Source organism: Bufo gargarizans, chromosome 9 (genome assembly GCF_014858855.1).
Source record: "Bufo gargarizans isolate SCDJY-AF-19 chromosome 9, ASM1485885v1, whole genome shotgun sequence".
In the NCBI taxonomy this organism is placed as follows: domain Eukaryota; kingdom Metazoa; phylum Chordata; class Amphibia; order Anura; family Bufonidae; genus Bufo; species Bufo gargarizans.
The window spans coordinates 16,844,269-16,861,599 of record NC_058088.1 but is presented as its reverse complement, the minus strand read 5'-3'; the positions used below and the strand labels follow the sequence as shown (position 1 = coordinate 16,861,599).

At 40.9% G+C, this 17,331-nt stretch overlaps 1 protein-coding gene across 2 annotated transcripts in view; it reads right to left on the bottom strand.

Moving 5' to 3' along the window:
* Window positions 1-15,483, bottom strand: part of LOC122919604 — a 42,615-nt gene extending 27,132 nt beyond the window's left edge. The window contains exons 1-11 of one of the 2 annotated variants that reach the window (XM_044268720.1): window positions 15,458-15,483; window positions 12,262-12,397; window positions 8,691-8,821; window positions 8,373-8,461; window positions 7,455-7,547; window positions 6,737-6,844; window positions 5,718-5,770; window positions 5,126-5,265; window positions 2,760-2,809; window positions 1,979-2,071; window positions 341-454 (exon numbers count right to left, since the gene is read on the bottom strand). In XM_044268720.1, the coding sequence (XP_044124655.1) occupies window positions 341-454; window positions 1,979-2,071; window positions 2,760-2,809; window positions 5,126-5,265; window positions 5,718-5,770; window positions 6,737-6,844; window positions 7,455-7,547; window positions 8,373-8,461; window positions 8,691-8,821; window positions 12,262-12,397; window positions 15,458-15,468 (1,018 nt within the window). In that variant the 5' untranslated portion in view covers window positions 15,469-15,483. Of the gene's footprint in view, window positions 1-340; window positions 455-1,978; window positions 2,072-2,759; window positions 2,810-5,125; window positions 5,266-5,717; window positions 5,771-6,736; window positions 6,845-7,454; window positions 7,548-8,372; window positions 8,462-8,690; window positions 8,822-12,261; window positions 12,398-13,502; window positions 13,594-15,457 lie in introns of those variants that run through there. The other variant, XM_044268719.1, reaches the window with a different exon arrangement.
* Window positions 15,484-17,331: the final 1,848 nt, after the last annotated feature.

The window sequence follows — 17,331 nt, the reverse complement described above, 5'->3', positions numbered from 1 at the left end:
TTTATAGGAAGAGACAGTGCTATGAAAGATAGCAATACCCGAATATTACTGCCTCTGTGTATTTCCCTGTAAATTATGTAATTACTGGTCCTACAGCCCTCCCAGTTTCTTCCTGTAAATGACATAGGTGCAGACATAAGTGTCTCCTTAATGCCCACTATAAATATTGTAGGTACAGATAGTACTGCCTCCTCCTCGTCTCTCCACGTAGGTACAGATAGTACTGCCTCCATGTCTCTTCCTGTATGTTGAGGCATGCTAGAACTGAAAAATATTGGCTGCTGGTTTCAGAATTTGCCATATAAATATTTCAGACAAAATAACTTAATCCCGTTCTTACCATCATCATCTTTCCTGATACTCCCTGGTATGAAGTAACTATATTTATTCTCCATGCACAGAGTCTGGGTCATGAATTTCTCGATAACAGACTTTCTTACGGTTGGTGTCCTGGCTGCAATTAAAAGTAAAGAGCACTCAGCTATTGTAGTGGTCTCTAATAGACGGCTCATATCCACTCGTTGGCTCTGACTCATATGCCAAGCCCATAGGCTCTGTTGGCTTTACACAGTAACGTAGATGTATACCAGTTTTTCATCTAGAACCGTTGTATTGATTATGCGCATTTGGGTATTTTTCTGTGCCTCTTTTTGGCTCTGAACATACACATTATCTATCTCCATGCTGATGTGATTTCACATCTGTCTGCTTTGATGTCTCCATCCTGCTGCTTCCCTGAGAAAGAGAGATTGCAGTCGCATCCCCCTCCTCCCCCTCCCTGGCTTCCGTTTACTGTTGCAAAGCACATGGATTCTTTTGGAGACTGTTGCACATTTACAGAGCACATACAGACAGGAAAGGGAAACCATATTTTCTGTTATGAAAGAAGCATAGTATTGGGAACCCCCCAAACATGACCTGTATATTCCCCTGTATGCTAAATGTATTGACTTAAAAAACGGGGGGAAAAAACCTAAAAAGCTAAAGAGAAGGTCAATTATCAGTGGACATAAAAATTATATTAGATATTAGCTTGACTAAGTCATGTATAGAGACTGTGACACAAATGATGGGAGTTTCAGTATTCTTACTGACCTCACAGCCTCAGCTTTATCTCCAGCTCCTCTAAATACCGCACGCGCTGCTGTGAGCGGATGCTGCATATAAACCACGTGACCGACCACTGTGACCCAGAAAGAAGGTAAATATATGGGGATTTCCATTTATACATCTATGATTTTACCTTTGATTCGCAGGAAAAATACAAAAAGGCAATAATACCCTTAAAATGCAAACAAAACTTCCATTATGACCAGTAGACTAGGCTGGTGGAAATACAGGACTGTTTATGTCCTTTTGAGAAATGTCATTGCAATTGGCCAACCCCTTCACCATTATATTATTATTATTATAATTCAAACAGAGGTCAAATCAGACTCTAAATGCAGGTCACTATGTCCAAAATAACATCCAAGTGGGGTTGTCTCCTGGTAGACCTATGGTACCTGTTAGTTTAGAGGCCTATTTTTGTGTCAAAGATTGAATCTTCAAGAGGAACCTCTGGTATTCTGGTGGGACAGTCCAACCCTGGGCAATGTATAGTGGTACTGTTTATGCATTTTGATATTTGAACATGATTTTAGCACTATGATTGTCTGTGACGTCCAAGGACCTTCATTTGGCCCATGGACATAATACAATTTTATTCATTTTTTTCCACCTCTAGATGGAGCTCTAGATTCTTGAAGTACAGGTGCCTGAAAAAATGCATTGCGCTCAAGAATGCACTGACATTGAGTATTTTTCTTTAATAACACACCCTGTGGCCAGGTATGTATGGTATCGCACATAGAATTGACAGTGGTTGGTTAAGTTAACCAATGTTATAAAAGGGCCCTGTAATACAGAATATTGTCTAGATAATTAGTCTACTTATAGTCTGAAATATATAGTATGCATGTCAGTGCCATATACTCACATGCGAGATATAGGGTTCTTCCTCTTTTAGTTTGTATCACCAGAAGCAGCAAATCCTCTCCAGTTTTGAAGGTCATACAAATTATATCCTCAGCTAACAACAAAATTAAGAAAATCAGTCACTGAAATGGAAGCATGGGGGAGGTAATGGTTGGCAAAGGTTGGCACGAACAGGGCTAACCACCCTGTTCCTCCCCTCTAGGTAGGAGTGGGCTGGTCCTGCTTCCTACCAGGAGGGGGAGCTCCAGTCTCACTAGGAGAAGGGAGAGCAAGTTCCTGTTCTGATAGTGGGGGAGTGAGGAAGCACATGAAGGGCTCCTACTACCAATAACCATATATTATTTTCCTGTGAGACCAACACTCCAGAGAGAAACTCAGGAAATGGATATTCTTCTACTGTGAGACCAACACTAAAGAGTGACCAGCAAATTCAGCTTAAAGAAAACATCTGGGTGACAAGACAGCAGAGTGATCAACAAAATACAGCTTTGCAGACACTGCTGCAAGGTGAGGGACAACAGGTCAGACACCACCACCTACCTAAGCCATCACTAAGCCAAACTATACTACAATGGACACCTATATAGACAAGTGCTTCCTAGTGCCAACCTATTTTACTTCTGGCCTGATTCTTCAAACTACCTTTTCACCGCACCAAACCCCAAGGACAGCCTGAGGGAGCACATTGGGCCACTACCACTCACATCCTCTGCACAGGCTTTTTGGGAACTTGCGGCACATGCATTTAAATTCAGACATTAGAACTCTATCTTTGTCTGTACCTGGAAATGACTTGCCAAACTTCAGCTCTAAGATGATGTTATCGTTCGGCCTAAGGAAGAAAGTAGTGAGTCAAAGCAAAGTTATGAGAATGAGCTACAGAGCTTAACTTTGCTCTAAACTTGTATTGCTGAATGAAAATTTGAGATTTGTTACTTTAATATGGTGTAACACCACAGAGTTGTGTTACTAAACGTTTACCCAGCTACAATCTGTTAAAAGCATTTACCTTGTCATCTCATGTAATTTTACATTATATCCTCACAACCGTGCATTGTAAACCTTGTTAAATGTATATTGCTGTAATTTCCATGTTCACCAGCAGGTGGCAGCAATGTTCTGGCAAGGACTTAAGTTCAGTTTAGTACATCTAGGCTGGAATAGTTCATTCCAGTATAGCTCACCCCTCAGTGATCAGAGTGGGCTGTGCCCACATCCTGCTTCATGGGTGGAGAAGGAAGTTAGAGTTAGTGTGCCAGCCACCCCTGTTGGGGAAGGCTGTGTGTTAGTCTTCATGAGTCCCTCTGCATAGGAAACCAAGCCAGGATCTTGTCTCGGCTGAGACATTGATCCCTATCCCCAGTTTGAGCCCTGCAGCCTCAGCTGGAAGACAGAAGCAAGCAGACAACTCCAGTTCCAGGAAGAAGTCATACCCTGGGAAGATAACTGTGAGTAAAGTCCAGAGATCCAGGAGAAGCCATATTCCTCCTCAGCTAGTCAGTCCCCATACAGAAGAAGATAGATAGTGCAGAAGCCAAATTCCTGCCACAGTATAGAGCTACAAAGCAGACGTCCTTTCCTGCAAGCTCCAGGTTGATAGAGCAGAAGATAAATTCCTGCCAATCATTGCCAATACCTGCTGGAACCTAAGACAAAAGCTGTATCTTGCCTGGATGAAAGTTACAATCAGTAAAGACAAGTCTGAACTTCACCCAAGGTTTGGATCTCAATTTCTGCTGCAAATTTCTCTATTACTTCTACTTGCACTACACTCAATTTATTGCAAGTGAGCCAGGATCCAGGAGTCCAGCCGTACTAAGGTAGGAGACACCGTTGACACCATTATCCCCACCATACAGAGACATTACACCACTCAGGCATTCTTAACCTGGGGTGTGAGTTATAACACCTTGGAGGGCCCTTTGATTGTACCCTGTGCATGCTGCAATTGGCGTCACAAACAAAACTTTAGACTATCCCCTACACCTGAGCCAGCCACTGCATAATTTGGCATCAGAGTGCATACCCCGGTCCGGCTCACTGCATTGTCATCTCTGTTTTAAGCATGTTTCTCAGACTTTTAGAAGTTAGTTGTATCCTCCATTGAACTGGATGTAAACCGGAATAGAATCAGGATTGTTAACTCCCAGGGTTCATGTGAGCTATTATATGGACATTGTTACAATTGGTATAGATGCAACAGAACATGCTACAGTGTGACTCTGGTGGCAACATTCACAAAGTAGGAGGTAAATTGAAGAGAGTAAAATGTATAGATATATATACAGCCAGTATCGGACTGGGGTGACCAGGGCCCTCCAGTAAAATTTATTTTGGGGGCTCACTGTACGAATACATTCAAATATTATCTGCTCACATAGCATCAAGATGCTACCAGATGATTAAATATAGGGGTCCCTGCAGCAACTTTGAGACGGTAGGTCCTGGAGAAAAGAGGATACTGTCTAGCTTTCCTCTTTACCTAGAAGTCATCTCAGCTCTGATCTGGGGAGTTTCTTTAATAATCTATAAAAAAAAATTTATATGAACATAGGCTGGTTGAAGTGCTGTACAGTGAATATATGTATGTAGTGCAGTATGTCTACTGTGTTATGTGCCACTTGTGCAGGGATGGGGGAAACGAGGGGCCCACCTTGCTCAGGGGCCCACTGAGGGATTCACCTGTACCCCTGTGGACCAGTCCGAGCTTGTATACAGCTTGAGTGACCAGCTATGTCAGATTGGGGTTGTTTGGGTCCACCAGAGGACTTCTTCTTGGGGGTCCTATGTTATCGATGAAGTCTAATAGATTTAGAATCAAAGAAATAAACCCTAATGGCAGGTGATTGGCTCTGAAGGCAGGTCCAAATGTTTTTCTCTTGTACCTTTTGGGGCCCACTATGGGTATGAACACAGGGCCTACCAGAAGATCCTCTGGTGGGCCAGTCTGACGCTGGTAACCACTTGACCACAGGTGGTTATACATACTGTACTTTTGAAAATGGCTAACCATGGTGGAAAAATATATAACCATGGAGAACTTCAGTCTTTGAGAGTATTGAGGTTTATAGTGAGATAAAGAAGAAAAATTGGGGTGAATCTATAAAATGTACCAACACAGTGACTGAGAAATTAAGGTAGAACTCACGCTGTAATGATCTCCTTGAAAGTATAGTCTCCTTCTTCTTCACTGATCTCCAGCCGGGCTGTGTACAGGATTCTCAAATTATAATGTTGGTCCATGAAAGTGGAAGACTTAGCCACAAGATGCCAAGAACTAAGTTTCTCCTACAGAAATGGAGAGAGTAGTGGTTAAGATAATTATTGTCTATGTGGTCTAACACAGGGTGATGTAAGGGAATCCCATGCCCCACATTGCCACCACCTTGGCAATGTCCAGCAAAGTCTATGGGTAGGTACAGAAAAACCAAGCAAGCAGAGCTGTTTCCTTGGCTCCTTATATTTTGTGTATATGCCACCTGTGTGACTCGTCAGAAACCTACCTTTTATAGACTAACTTTGCTTAACTCTCCACAAATAAAATTCATGAGAGTCCAAGAAGACAAGGTCTCTATGCAGTACTTATAGGTATCCCTTTACCCTGAATGAACCTATGTTGATATGTTAAGTTATTGTATTCATCTCATTATTATTAGTTTACCAAAATTTCTGGATTATATGAATGGTGGATTGATAGAATCAAGCTGTTCTACATTTTTAAACCACATATAGATACAAACCTCAGTTGCCTCCAGAGATGTACTTTCTTCAAAAATTCCATAACATTTCTGTGCTAAAAAGAATAAACATTATAGTAAAGTGTTAGTTGACACCTAGTGGAATAATTTAATATTCCATAAATTACTGACTTTGATTCCTTAGATCTTTTTGCTCCAATCCTCCACCTTATGGGTATGAGCTTCTGACAATGTCACAACCAACCCTGTGATGTACAGTACAAACTTTCCTTCACCTTGTTAGCTGTCTTAGTCCTGTATACCTTTGGCAAAGGCAGGGTGACCTGTTGATGATACACTTGGCACCCAGTACCACACTTGGCAAAAAACCCAAGTTTACCAATACAATCTGGAAAACCGGCCACAAAAAGAGTGGCATTGTTTTATGCTGTTCCTAGAATAGAGCTTAAATGTCCCTATTTTGACTTTTGACATTCCCCAGGTCACATTCCACACCAGCTCCCCCTAGATACGTGTACTCTACCAGACTCCCCCAAGTTATGCCTTTGCCACTAGTAATCCTCTCTTATGAGCCATCACTAATGATATCAACTCAAGACATACCGAAAAGTAGTTAAAAACCACCTGAACCTTCGCTGTTATCTCATTATCATATCTTCATGCTGCCTGTACTGGTTATAAATGCTTCTAGACAGAGTACATCCCCTCTAACAGTATTTACACAGAGAGTGTCTACAAACAGCATCTGTCACTATGGAGGACCTAACACAACTGTGCATTACATAGATGGCTTATTGATTTGTATGGAAGCTATGTAATACTAAATTTCTCCCGAGGTGGCGCTGCAGCTAAAATCAACGCATACTGCCAGATTCTTCCACAGATAACTGATACTTGCTGGAATCTTAGCATTAGGACTAATTCTGATCAGCTTATTATTGGTGACCCATCACCATGATGACCCATGAAAAATGTTGACAATGTACGGACAGTACAATAGTTGAAATAAAATCAAATTGTCCCATCACAATCGCAGAGGTCAATGATATTATTTTTCTTACCATGATCAACAGTGATGTTGAACTCTTTAAGAAAGGCGAACTCCTTGCATTTGATCCATTCTTTGAAATGTTCCACCTCTGATTCTGGATATGATGATGATGATCTCACTACGAGTAGAAATCAGTCAGACTAGTCATCTTGGAACTCCAGTATCAGTACTTGCCATAATGTTATTAGGTAACGTAATGTTTGTTAAAAATAAAAAAAGAATAATTACTCTGAATTTTCTCTCTGTCCCGTCAGTTGGGGAGCTGACAGACTCCTTATCTCTGATCTTTGACATCTTACTGATATGAATGTGGCTTAAATAAACGGCACCAAGTGAAAGTAAAATGCATGATTCATGCAGCTAGACAAACAGTTAACCCTTTGTGACAGAACTTGTCGATATTTTTATATAAAGACCAACTGGAAAAATGATTATTGGCCCAAAAATGAGTAAAATGCAATCATAAAAAAAAAGGTGTACATAGCCTTTAAGATACGGGTGTGGATCCGCCATGCCACTTGAACAGATTTGGATTGTGGCTACTCCTATGGCTGCTCCTTTTACCCCTGTACAGGGACTTTGCTGCAGAGGGACTACTTGGCCACTACATATTGGAGTAGTCTATGTTCAAGTGACAGCTGACCCATGGGGGTAAGAGGCACTAGTGTGAAGCACTGAGAAATCAGACAAAACCATAATCAGGGCCTGATTCCATACACATAACTTACCGTATAAAACTGATGTTTTAATGACTTCATTTGATTGACGGTTTATGATTAAAACATTGGGGTGAACTTGAAAAAATGTCAACAACCAAGGTTCTGGATGAAAGAGAAATGAACATGTCACACTTAGACCTCTTCAACCACTTTGCCATGATATTATATTCCAATATTAGAACAATTGTCTTCTGTCCAGTTCTAATTTATAGCTGACAAAGCTGGATGACAAGCACTATACAGGCTATATTTCTCACATAGGGGGTGTCTAAACAGTAAGTCTGCTAATGATACATCCTTCTTCGATATAATGGCTTAACTAGACAGATTTACAGGTCAGGACAACTTGGCGACAACCTTTGTAGGAGCTACTGTATAATGATGGCCATGTTGTTGTTGCTATCGCTCAGTAGAGTTCACCATTTCTTAGATTCACTATGCCAAGAAAGAGGCATGTGCCCAAAGTGTTAGGTGCTAAGGGGGCCACGGTATGCCAACAAGCCACCCTGTCTTGGCCAGTAGGAACTGAAGGAGTAATTACGAACAGAATACACCACTTTTTGGCATATATCTGTTGCAGATTGCAGTGCAGTTTTCTGGGGTCATATTCTGTGATCAGTTGACTTGGTGCATCTACCTTCATGGGTGAGAATATCTGAGATGACTGGCTTTCCATTGTGCTGCTTTCTTCCAAAAACAGCTCAACAACTGTCCATGGGTCGTGTCTAGGATTGCAGTTCAGCTCAATTGAACTAAATGGAGCTTAGCTTCAATTCCACACACAAACTTTGGGCAGGAGAAGGCAGCCATGTTGTTTTTATCCTGGACAACCCCTTTACACTGGTGGTTTTTGAACTATGACTTGGTCCTGAAACTTGTGGAGGCTTACCACCAAAGTTATAGTTTTGTAGCATGCAGTTATTTTACCATTCTGAGCAACTTTTTTGTAAGCCAGAGTCTCCTTCTCGTCATACACCCTCTGAAAACTAATGGGTCCACGGTCGGTACTCTTCAGGCTGTGAACGTTAAGGAAAAGATCATTTGTAAATTATACAAGGTCTCAAAATCATATATGATAATAATCTCTACCTCAGCATTTCAAAGGTTATAAAAGACAGAAAAAACTTATGACGAGGACTCCAACCAAAAAAATAATGGATATCCTTAAACTATGAGGGACAATGACTCTACCCAATTAAAGAATTTTCAATACTCAAGGGACATGGAATCCTGACAAGAACTTACGGATTAGAGAATTCTGTTATTGTTCCCTCCTTTTCTGCCAGAGATATTTTAGCATAGGAATAATGTATATCATTTAGAGCCATCAACGTTTCCTGGGATGCTATGGCTTTCATGTTCCACAGGCCATTGATCTGTAGAGAAAAGACGTAGAAAACTCTATGTCAGGAATCACGTGTCTGTAATAACGATAATCGATAATGTAATGACATTAAAAACCTTTTAGCTCCACAAAACATGCATCATTTTTAATATGCCAGTGCTGCAGGTCCATTTTTTTTCATGTAGAATACTGACTTGGTGACCACAAGAAACCATCATCTCCAGTGGTCTGCAGTTCTGTGTTCTGTGAGACATGTACTAAAATATTGCATTTCCTGAGTTTCTACACACAGACCCTCAGTCCATGCAGAAAAGTGGGGGTGTGAATAGCACCATTTACTGGTGCCTCTACATAACTTTGGCGGATCAACTGCTAGTGCAGGGCTTTATTAAGACTGGAGTCTAAAACGGCAATCTTAATAAATGACCCCCATAGTCTACAACAGTAAACTGGGATGCTGCTGACTACCTTCCCCTGAGTCCTATCTTACCCCAAAATCTAGAGATCAGATGCAGTAGAAATCGGCGGATTTTTCTATTTGAACTGCTACGGATCTGTGCATGGACCAATTCCATTCAATCCTCATGTGGTTTTCCACCATGGTCTCCACGCTGTGTCTATATGGGAAATGTCACTTGACATTAATTTCAAATCTGAGTGTACAAAAGGCAGTGCAGATTTCCATTTTAAACAATGGGATGCGGATTTCAGAATAAGCTCTGAAATCTATGTGAAAAAGCACTGTGTAAACATACCCTATGAACTTGGGTGAAGTCAACTGGTTATATGGTGACACCAACAATGAAGAAGCAAAGTAGTCAGCATTAGGTTGGGAGGTCAGGGTAATATTCTGGGATTATCTCTACAGTAAGTAGTTGAGGAGCCAACCCGGAAGGAGGCCATTTTAGATTTAGTATTCACAAATGGGAATTTGGTATCTGATATTACTGTAGGAGAAAGCTTGGGATCTAGTGATCACCAGTCAGTGTGGTTTACTATAAGTTCAGTGAGTGAGTCACACCACACAAAAACAAATGTTTTTGATTTTAGAAAAACTTACTTTTCTAAAATTAGATTAGTGGTATACGAGTCCCTATCAGATTGGAACAGTTTCAATGGAGTCCAGGAGAAATAGGACTGCTTAAAAGTGGCACTATTGAAGGCAACAGATAATTGCATTAGGCTTGTCAGTAAAAGCAAAAAAAGGAAGAGACCACTGTGGTACTCAGCAGAAGTGGCCAAAATCATTAAAAACAAAAAGATAGCATTTAGTAATTATACAAATAAAAATAAAAACTAGGATGCTTCTAAAGCACAGGCAGAAGAGAAAGTAGCTCAGTCAGTGAAAAAAGGCGATAAGGCATTCTTCAGATACATAAATGAAAAAAGGAAACTAAAACAAGGAATTAACAAATTAAAAACAAAAGAAGGAAGGTATATGGAAGAAGATGAAGAACAGCTGACTGCCTCAATGGACACTTCTGTTCAGTTTTTACAAAGGAAAATGAAGGAAAAGGACCTCAGTTAGGAAGGAAGACTAATGAATCTTTTGATGCATGTGTCTTTACAGAGGAAGAGGTTCTAAGTCATCTGTCTAAAATTAATACAAATAAGTCACAGGGGCCTGATGGGATACACCCAAAGCTATTAAAAGAGCTCAGCAGTGAACTAGCAAAACCATTAACAGATTTATTTAACTAATCACTGGCAACAGGAGTCGTCCCAGAAGATTGGAAATTAGCAAATGTTGTGCCCATTCACAAGAAAGGTAGTAGGGAGGAATCGGGCAACTATAGGCCAGTAAGCCTGACATCAATAGTGGGGAAATTAATGGAAACCATACTTAAGGAGAGGATTGTGGAAAATCTAAAATCCCATGGATTGAAAGATGAAAAACAGCATGGGTTTACTTCAGGGAGATCATGTCAAACTAATATTATTGATTTTTTGATTAGGTGACTAAAATAATAGATGGCGGAGGTGCAGTAGACATCGCTTATCTAGACTTTAGTAAGGCTTTTGATACCGTCCCACATAGAAGGCTTATCAATAAAGTGCAGTCTTTGGGCTTGGACTCCCATATTGTTGAATGGATTAGGCAGTGGCTGAGGGACAGACAACAGAGGGTTGTAGTCAATGGAGTATATTCAGACCATGGGCTTGTTACCAGTGGGGTACCTCAGAGATCTGTCTTGGGACCCATATTGTTTAATATCGTTATCAGCAAAATTGCAGAAGGCCTTGATGGTAAGGTGTGTCTTTTTGCTGATGACACAAAGATTTGTAACAGGGATGATGTTCCTGGAGGGATACACCAAATGGAAAAGGATTTAGGAAAACTAGAGGAATGAACAAAAATCTGGCAATTAAAATTTAATGTTGATAAGTGCAAGATAATGCACCTGGGGCGTAAAAACCCAAGAGCAGAATATAAAATCAGTGATACAGTCCTAACCTCAGTATCTGAGGAAAGGGATTTAGGGGTCATTATTTCAGAAGACTTAAAGGTAGGCAGACAATGTCATAGAGCAGCAAGAAATGCTAGCAGAATGCTTGGGTGTATGAGGAGAGGAATTACCAGTAGACAGAGGGAGGCGCTCATGCCGCTCTACAGAGCACTAGTGAGACCTCATGTGGAGTATTGTGCTCAGTACTGGAGACCATATCTCCAGAAGGATATTGATACTTTGGAGAGAGTTCAGAGAAGAGCTACTAAACTGGTCCATGGATTGCAGGATAAAACTTACCAGGAAAGATTAAAGGACCTTAGCATGTATAGCTCGGAAGAAAGACGACACAGAGGGGATATGATAGAAACTGCTAAATACATAAAGGGAATCAACAAGGTAAAAGAGGAGAGAATATTTAAAAGAAGAAAAACTGCTACAAGAGGACATAGTTTTAAATTAGAGGGGCAAAGGTTTAAAAGTAATATCAGGAAGTATTACTTTACTGAGAGAGTAGTGGATGCATGGAATAGCCTTCCTGCAGAAGTGGTAGCTGCAAATACAGTGGAGGAGTTTAAGCATGCATGGGATAGGCATAAGGCCATCCTTCATATAAGATAGAGCCAAGTGCTATCCATAGTATTCAGTATATTGGGCAGACTAGATGGGCCAAATGGTTCTTATCTGCCGACACATTCTATGTTTCTATGTAAGGTGGTAAATTTTCAAGTGATGATCAAATCGTTAACCTTTCCCAAAACATAGCAATACTTTTCTTGTGAAAATCTGGTCTTTTAATCATAAGAAATGCGTCTATTTATAGAAATAATGCTTTTGGTGCACCATGGGCCGGGGTGCTCCATTTGGTGCACCTGAATTCCCCTGTATCATCATTACCAGTTTAAGAACTGTCAATAAAACAAGAAGGTGAGGTCTGTACAGTGTTACTGAAGAAGCGGTTGTTTACCCTTTAGAAGAAGGGAAGAACATAACAATTGAGAAGTCTTCTATTCTTACTACTTACCTGGCTGAAATCGATGGTTAAACCCTTTAGCTTCACGCAGGAATCTGAGGATCGCGCACATGTTACAAAGAGACAAACGATCAGTCGGAGTGTGGTGGTGATCCTCATGGTTTTACGAGATGAATGAGAAAGGAACCTATTTTCCAAGAACAGGAGATGATTTAACTGTATAATTACTCAACAGAAAAAAAACAAAAAACAGCACCCATTACCAGGGGTCAACGATCGGAGGTCTCACAGAGATGGGGAAACAAAGTGCAATTCATACAAACTTAATATTGACACAGGTCTTGCAATCAGGAAGATAAAATACTTAACCCTGGCATTGCATAGTTTTCACTATTCATACTATACAAAAAGTATTGCTTTAGCTGTGTCATATACATAGACCAGCACGTCAAAAAGAAGTCTATCTTACTGGTTCTTGCAGTTGCACCCTAGTGAAAGGTTCTCTCTCCTTACTTCCTAACTTCGGCAGGAGGAAAGGGTGGTGTGACCCTTGGAGCTGTTTCCATCTGTCCTGTTTGCTAATAGACATAGCTGGTGGAGAGGGGAAATCATGTGAAGAATCATGACAAAGAAGAGTGGTCATAAGGTGGTCCATCACAACAGGACCTCCATGGGACTCGCATCATTGTATTTATTTTACATACAACTTTCAAGAGCATAAATATCGTAAAGACAGGAGGCTGTGGGGCTAATGGAGAGAGGTTCCAGTCCTGGTTGCACATACCTCCCATTTAAAGATGAAATCCTTTATAGCCAACAAAAGGGTGGGGGCTTGATCCACAGGCTATACAAATGATGTGTTCTAGGTGTCAATTTAGATCTTTACTTTGGAGATATGTCTCTTTTATGTATGCCTCTGTCTACATTGTCTTTTGGAAACCAGTGATGTCACTTCCAGTCAGTAGAAGGCCTGCTGACTCATCTCTACCAGTCCTGTCTACCATGGAGAGTATACAGTTTAGACCATGGTTGTGATTTATTTTAACCATAACACTTTTTGAGCAACCAATATAGACAATTGTTTGTGTGTAGACAAGCTTGCCCCTAGATGCCTACATGGTGCCACTGAAGCCAACACAGATGTGTTCATCTTTACCATTGCTCAAATTTGGTTAAAGGTGTTCTCCATTTCAATAATATTTTTTTAATCTACCTAGAGTGCCCCAAACACTACAGATTTACCCCCTCCATATACCTATTTTTCATGTCAGCAAGTTCCTTCCCGTATTTACCTGCACAACTTCCTGTTTTCATCAGCTTCCTGCTGTTGTTTGCTAATCAATCCCAGCATGCTGTGCTCTGTAACTTTTTATCTGGACTTGCTCCTCCTGTCACACAATTCCCTCTGTAGTAGTTATTCCCTCTCCATGGAGGAGCAAGCCCGGTGAAACATTACAGAGCTAAGCATGCTGGGATTGGTTAGCAAACACAGCAGGAAGCTGATGAAAACAGGAAGTTCTTTATGTAAACATCCTGCCAGGAGGCATTGATGCTGACAACAGAGGATGGAAAGTGCTAGCATGAAAAACTGGTATATGGGGCAAAAGTATTCAGTGTTTAGGTATTAAAAAAAATCATCATGAAACCAGAAAACAAAACAAAATCAATATAATATAGCTTTATGCTAGCAAAACTCTTGTCAATCTGCAATTCCTATCACCGCCACCAGTGTCGGACTGGAGTTCCACCAGAGGAAATAATGTCTGATTAAATGTTTTAAATCAAAGTAATAGACCCCAGTAGCAAGTGACTGGCTCCAAAGGCAACTTCAAATGGGATTTTTCTCCTGGACCTTTGGGGCCCACTATAGTATGAGAGCCTGGGCCCACTGGAGGATCCTCCGGTACTCTAGTGGACCATTCCAGCACTAAGCAAACACAAGTTTTTCTTCAAAGCAGATCCTTGTGTGCCACACATCTCCGGTTACATTACATCAAGGACATATCTGTACTTTCCAGTAGAATTTGAGTTAAAAGGTTTGATTAAGCATCTAACATTGTAATTCTAAAATGAACAATAATAGATGAGTTTGGATTGGTCACCGAAATATAACACGGCCCAGCTGAAACCACTCAGCTGTAATTATAAAATATTGATCCGATTGGCAGGTTCTACCTTCTTTAAAAAATATCAATTTATTATAAAACCAATATATTCAACAGTCACGTAGTGAAATAAAAACAAATTCATAAAATAAAACCAGCTCATATAGCTTGTGCGCACTTTTTGTATTCGCGTGTTTTCATACACTGCAATAATGGTAATGCGGAGCTCACGCAAAACAGGAATAGTATAGCGGTGTTATGTAGGAGATAAGTACGTGTCTTGCACTGTATATTTATGCAGTGATAGTCCGTTGTTGCTGATCCCTTATATTGCAATATTCGTATAATCAGCAGGTGGACATGTTTATCGCTTCAATCTTGCGCCATATTGGTCTTTTATTTTATGCCTTTTGTATTGATGTTTTTATGTTACCCTTTGTTACTGTTGTCCATCGAATATAACATATAGTACCCAATACATCGATTAAACACACCAGGAAAAGGGTAAGCAACAAACTAACCCAAGTGTGTCCTATATGTTATATTCGATGGACAACAGTAACAAAGGGTAACATAAAAACATCAATACAAAAGGCATAAAATAAAAGACCAATATGGCGCAAGATTGAAGCGATAAACATGTCCACCTGCTGATATAGGCAAATTGCAGTATAAGGGACCAGCAACAACGGGCTATCACTGCATAAATATACAGTGCAAGACACGTACTTGTCTCCTACATAACACCGCTATACTATTCCTGCTTTGCGTGAGCTCCACAACAGGAAAAGAGGGACTGTGACTACCATTATCGCAGTGTGTGAATACATGCAAATACAAAAAGTGCGCACAAGCTATATGAATTTGTTTAATTTTATGAATTTGCTTTTATTTCAGTACATGAATGTTGAATGTATTGTTTTTTTTTATAAATTGATATTTTTTAAAGCAGGTAGAACCGGCCATGGGTTCAATAATTCTAAATGAAACGCGAGCCAGAATGTAAGAACAACATTGAACATAACTCCTACGCTGGTTGTTGTTTAATTTACCCTCACACAACCCGAGCACCCATGTTACATTTTAACTAGCTATATCAGATGACAATATCAGTAATATATTATGTTATATGGGGTGACAACCTTTGTTGCATGGAGGTTGTCTCAGCTCCATCCCTAGCATCACATTAACTCCAGGATCCTGTATCTAGATCTTAGGTGTTCTCGTTTTGAAGTTTCTTCCTTCCAGGACATAGACGGAGTGGAATATACACATGAGGCTTTTTACATTGACCCGGGGGTCAGCAGCTGAGATCACACGGTGTCCATAGTTGTATTTACAGTAGGTTGCGTCCAGACCTTCTGTTTATTCAGGCTGTGTCGAAATATTTACAGTGATTTAGGGTCTGCTACATTCATACCAGATGGAGAATATAGCATAACCACAGATACCACAGCGAAAAGTTTGCATTGCTATTTTTCTATTTATTTATTTTTTTGTACAATTTTTTATTTCATGTTGCTACCTGGAAACTGTCAACAAGCTACTGTTGACAGATCTATTCTTATTTTGTACATCACCTTGAGTATAAGGCTACTTTCACACCAGTGTTTTCCCTTTCTGCTATTGAGATACGTCATAGGATCTCAATACCGGAAAAAAAATGCCTCCGTTTTGTCCCGATTCATTGTCAATGGGGATAAAACTGAACTGAATGAAACGGAGTGCACCAGAATGCATTCCGTTTGGTTGCGTCCCCATCGCGGACTGAGTGACGCTGCAAGCAGCGTTTTCCTGTCCGCGATGTGGTGCGGAGCAAGACGGATCCGTCCTGACACACAATGTAACTCAATGGGGACACAATAGAAAACGGATCCGTCATCCTTTGCCTTTCAATGGAGTTTATGACGGATCCGGTTTTATTATCTTTAAAGGGCTTCTGTCAGCCCACTAAACCGTTTTTTTTTTTTTTTTTACTAATAATCCCTACACTGCGATCTCATCATACATAAGTTAAATATTCATTTTGGTTCAGTAGAATTTGATAAAAAGCTATTTTTAAAATATGCAAATTACCTTGCTACCAGCAAGTAGGGCGGCTACTTGCTGGTAGCAGCCGCATCCTCCGATCCTAATGACGCCCCCTCCGCATTGTGATTGACAGGGCCAGGGAACGGGATAGTTCTCTGCTGGCCCTGCCTGTTTGCATTCAAAATCCGGCGCCTGCGCCGCGGCCGTACCTATCTTCAATCTGCGCAGGCACACTGAGAGGCGGCCGCTCCATCCTCAATGCGCCTGCGCCGGGTGTAGATGTGACGTCATCGGCGCAGGCGCATTGAGGATGGAGCGGCAGAGCGAGTGGCCGCCTCTCAGTGCGCCTGCGCAGATTGAAGATAGGTACGGCCGCGGCGCAGGCGCCGGATTTTGAATGCAAACAGGCAGGGCCAGCAGAGAACGATTCCGTTCCCTGGCCCTGTCAATCACAATGAGGAGGGGGCGTCATTAGGATCGGAGGATGCGGCTGCTACCAGCAAGTAGCCGCCCTACTTGCTGGTAGCAAGGCAATTTGCATATTTTAAAAATAGCTTTTTATCAAATTCTACTGAACCAAAATGATTATTTAACTTATGTATGCAGAGCTGGCAGTATAGGGATTATTAGTAAACAAAAAAAAAACGGTTTAGTGGGCTGACAGAAGCCCTTTAAAGATAATACAACCGGATCCGTTCATAACGGATGCAGACGGTTGTTTTATCAGAACGGAAGAGTTTTTGCTGATCCATGACGGATCCAGCAAAAACGATGGTGTGAAAGTAGCCTAAAATGACATCTTGCTGTGGGTCTGATTGACCTTATTTATGCTTTAAGGCTAATGCAGTCCTGCTTATTATTTTGTTGTCGCCCTGGACCTGTCAGCAGCAAGAGAGAGGTAGTTCCCACATGTGGGTGACAAAAGAGGCGGGATATTATTGTCTGCCTCACTCTCACACCAAACCTCCAATTCTGCCCGTTACCC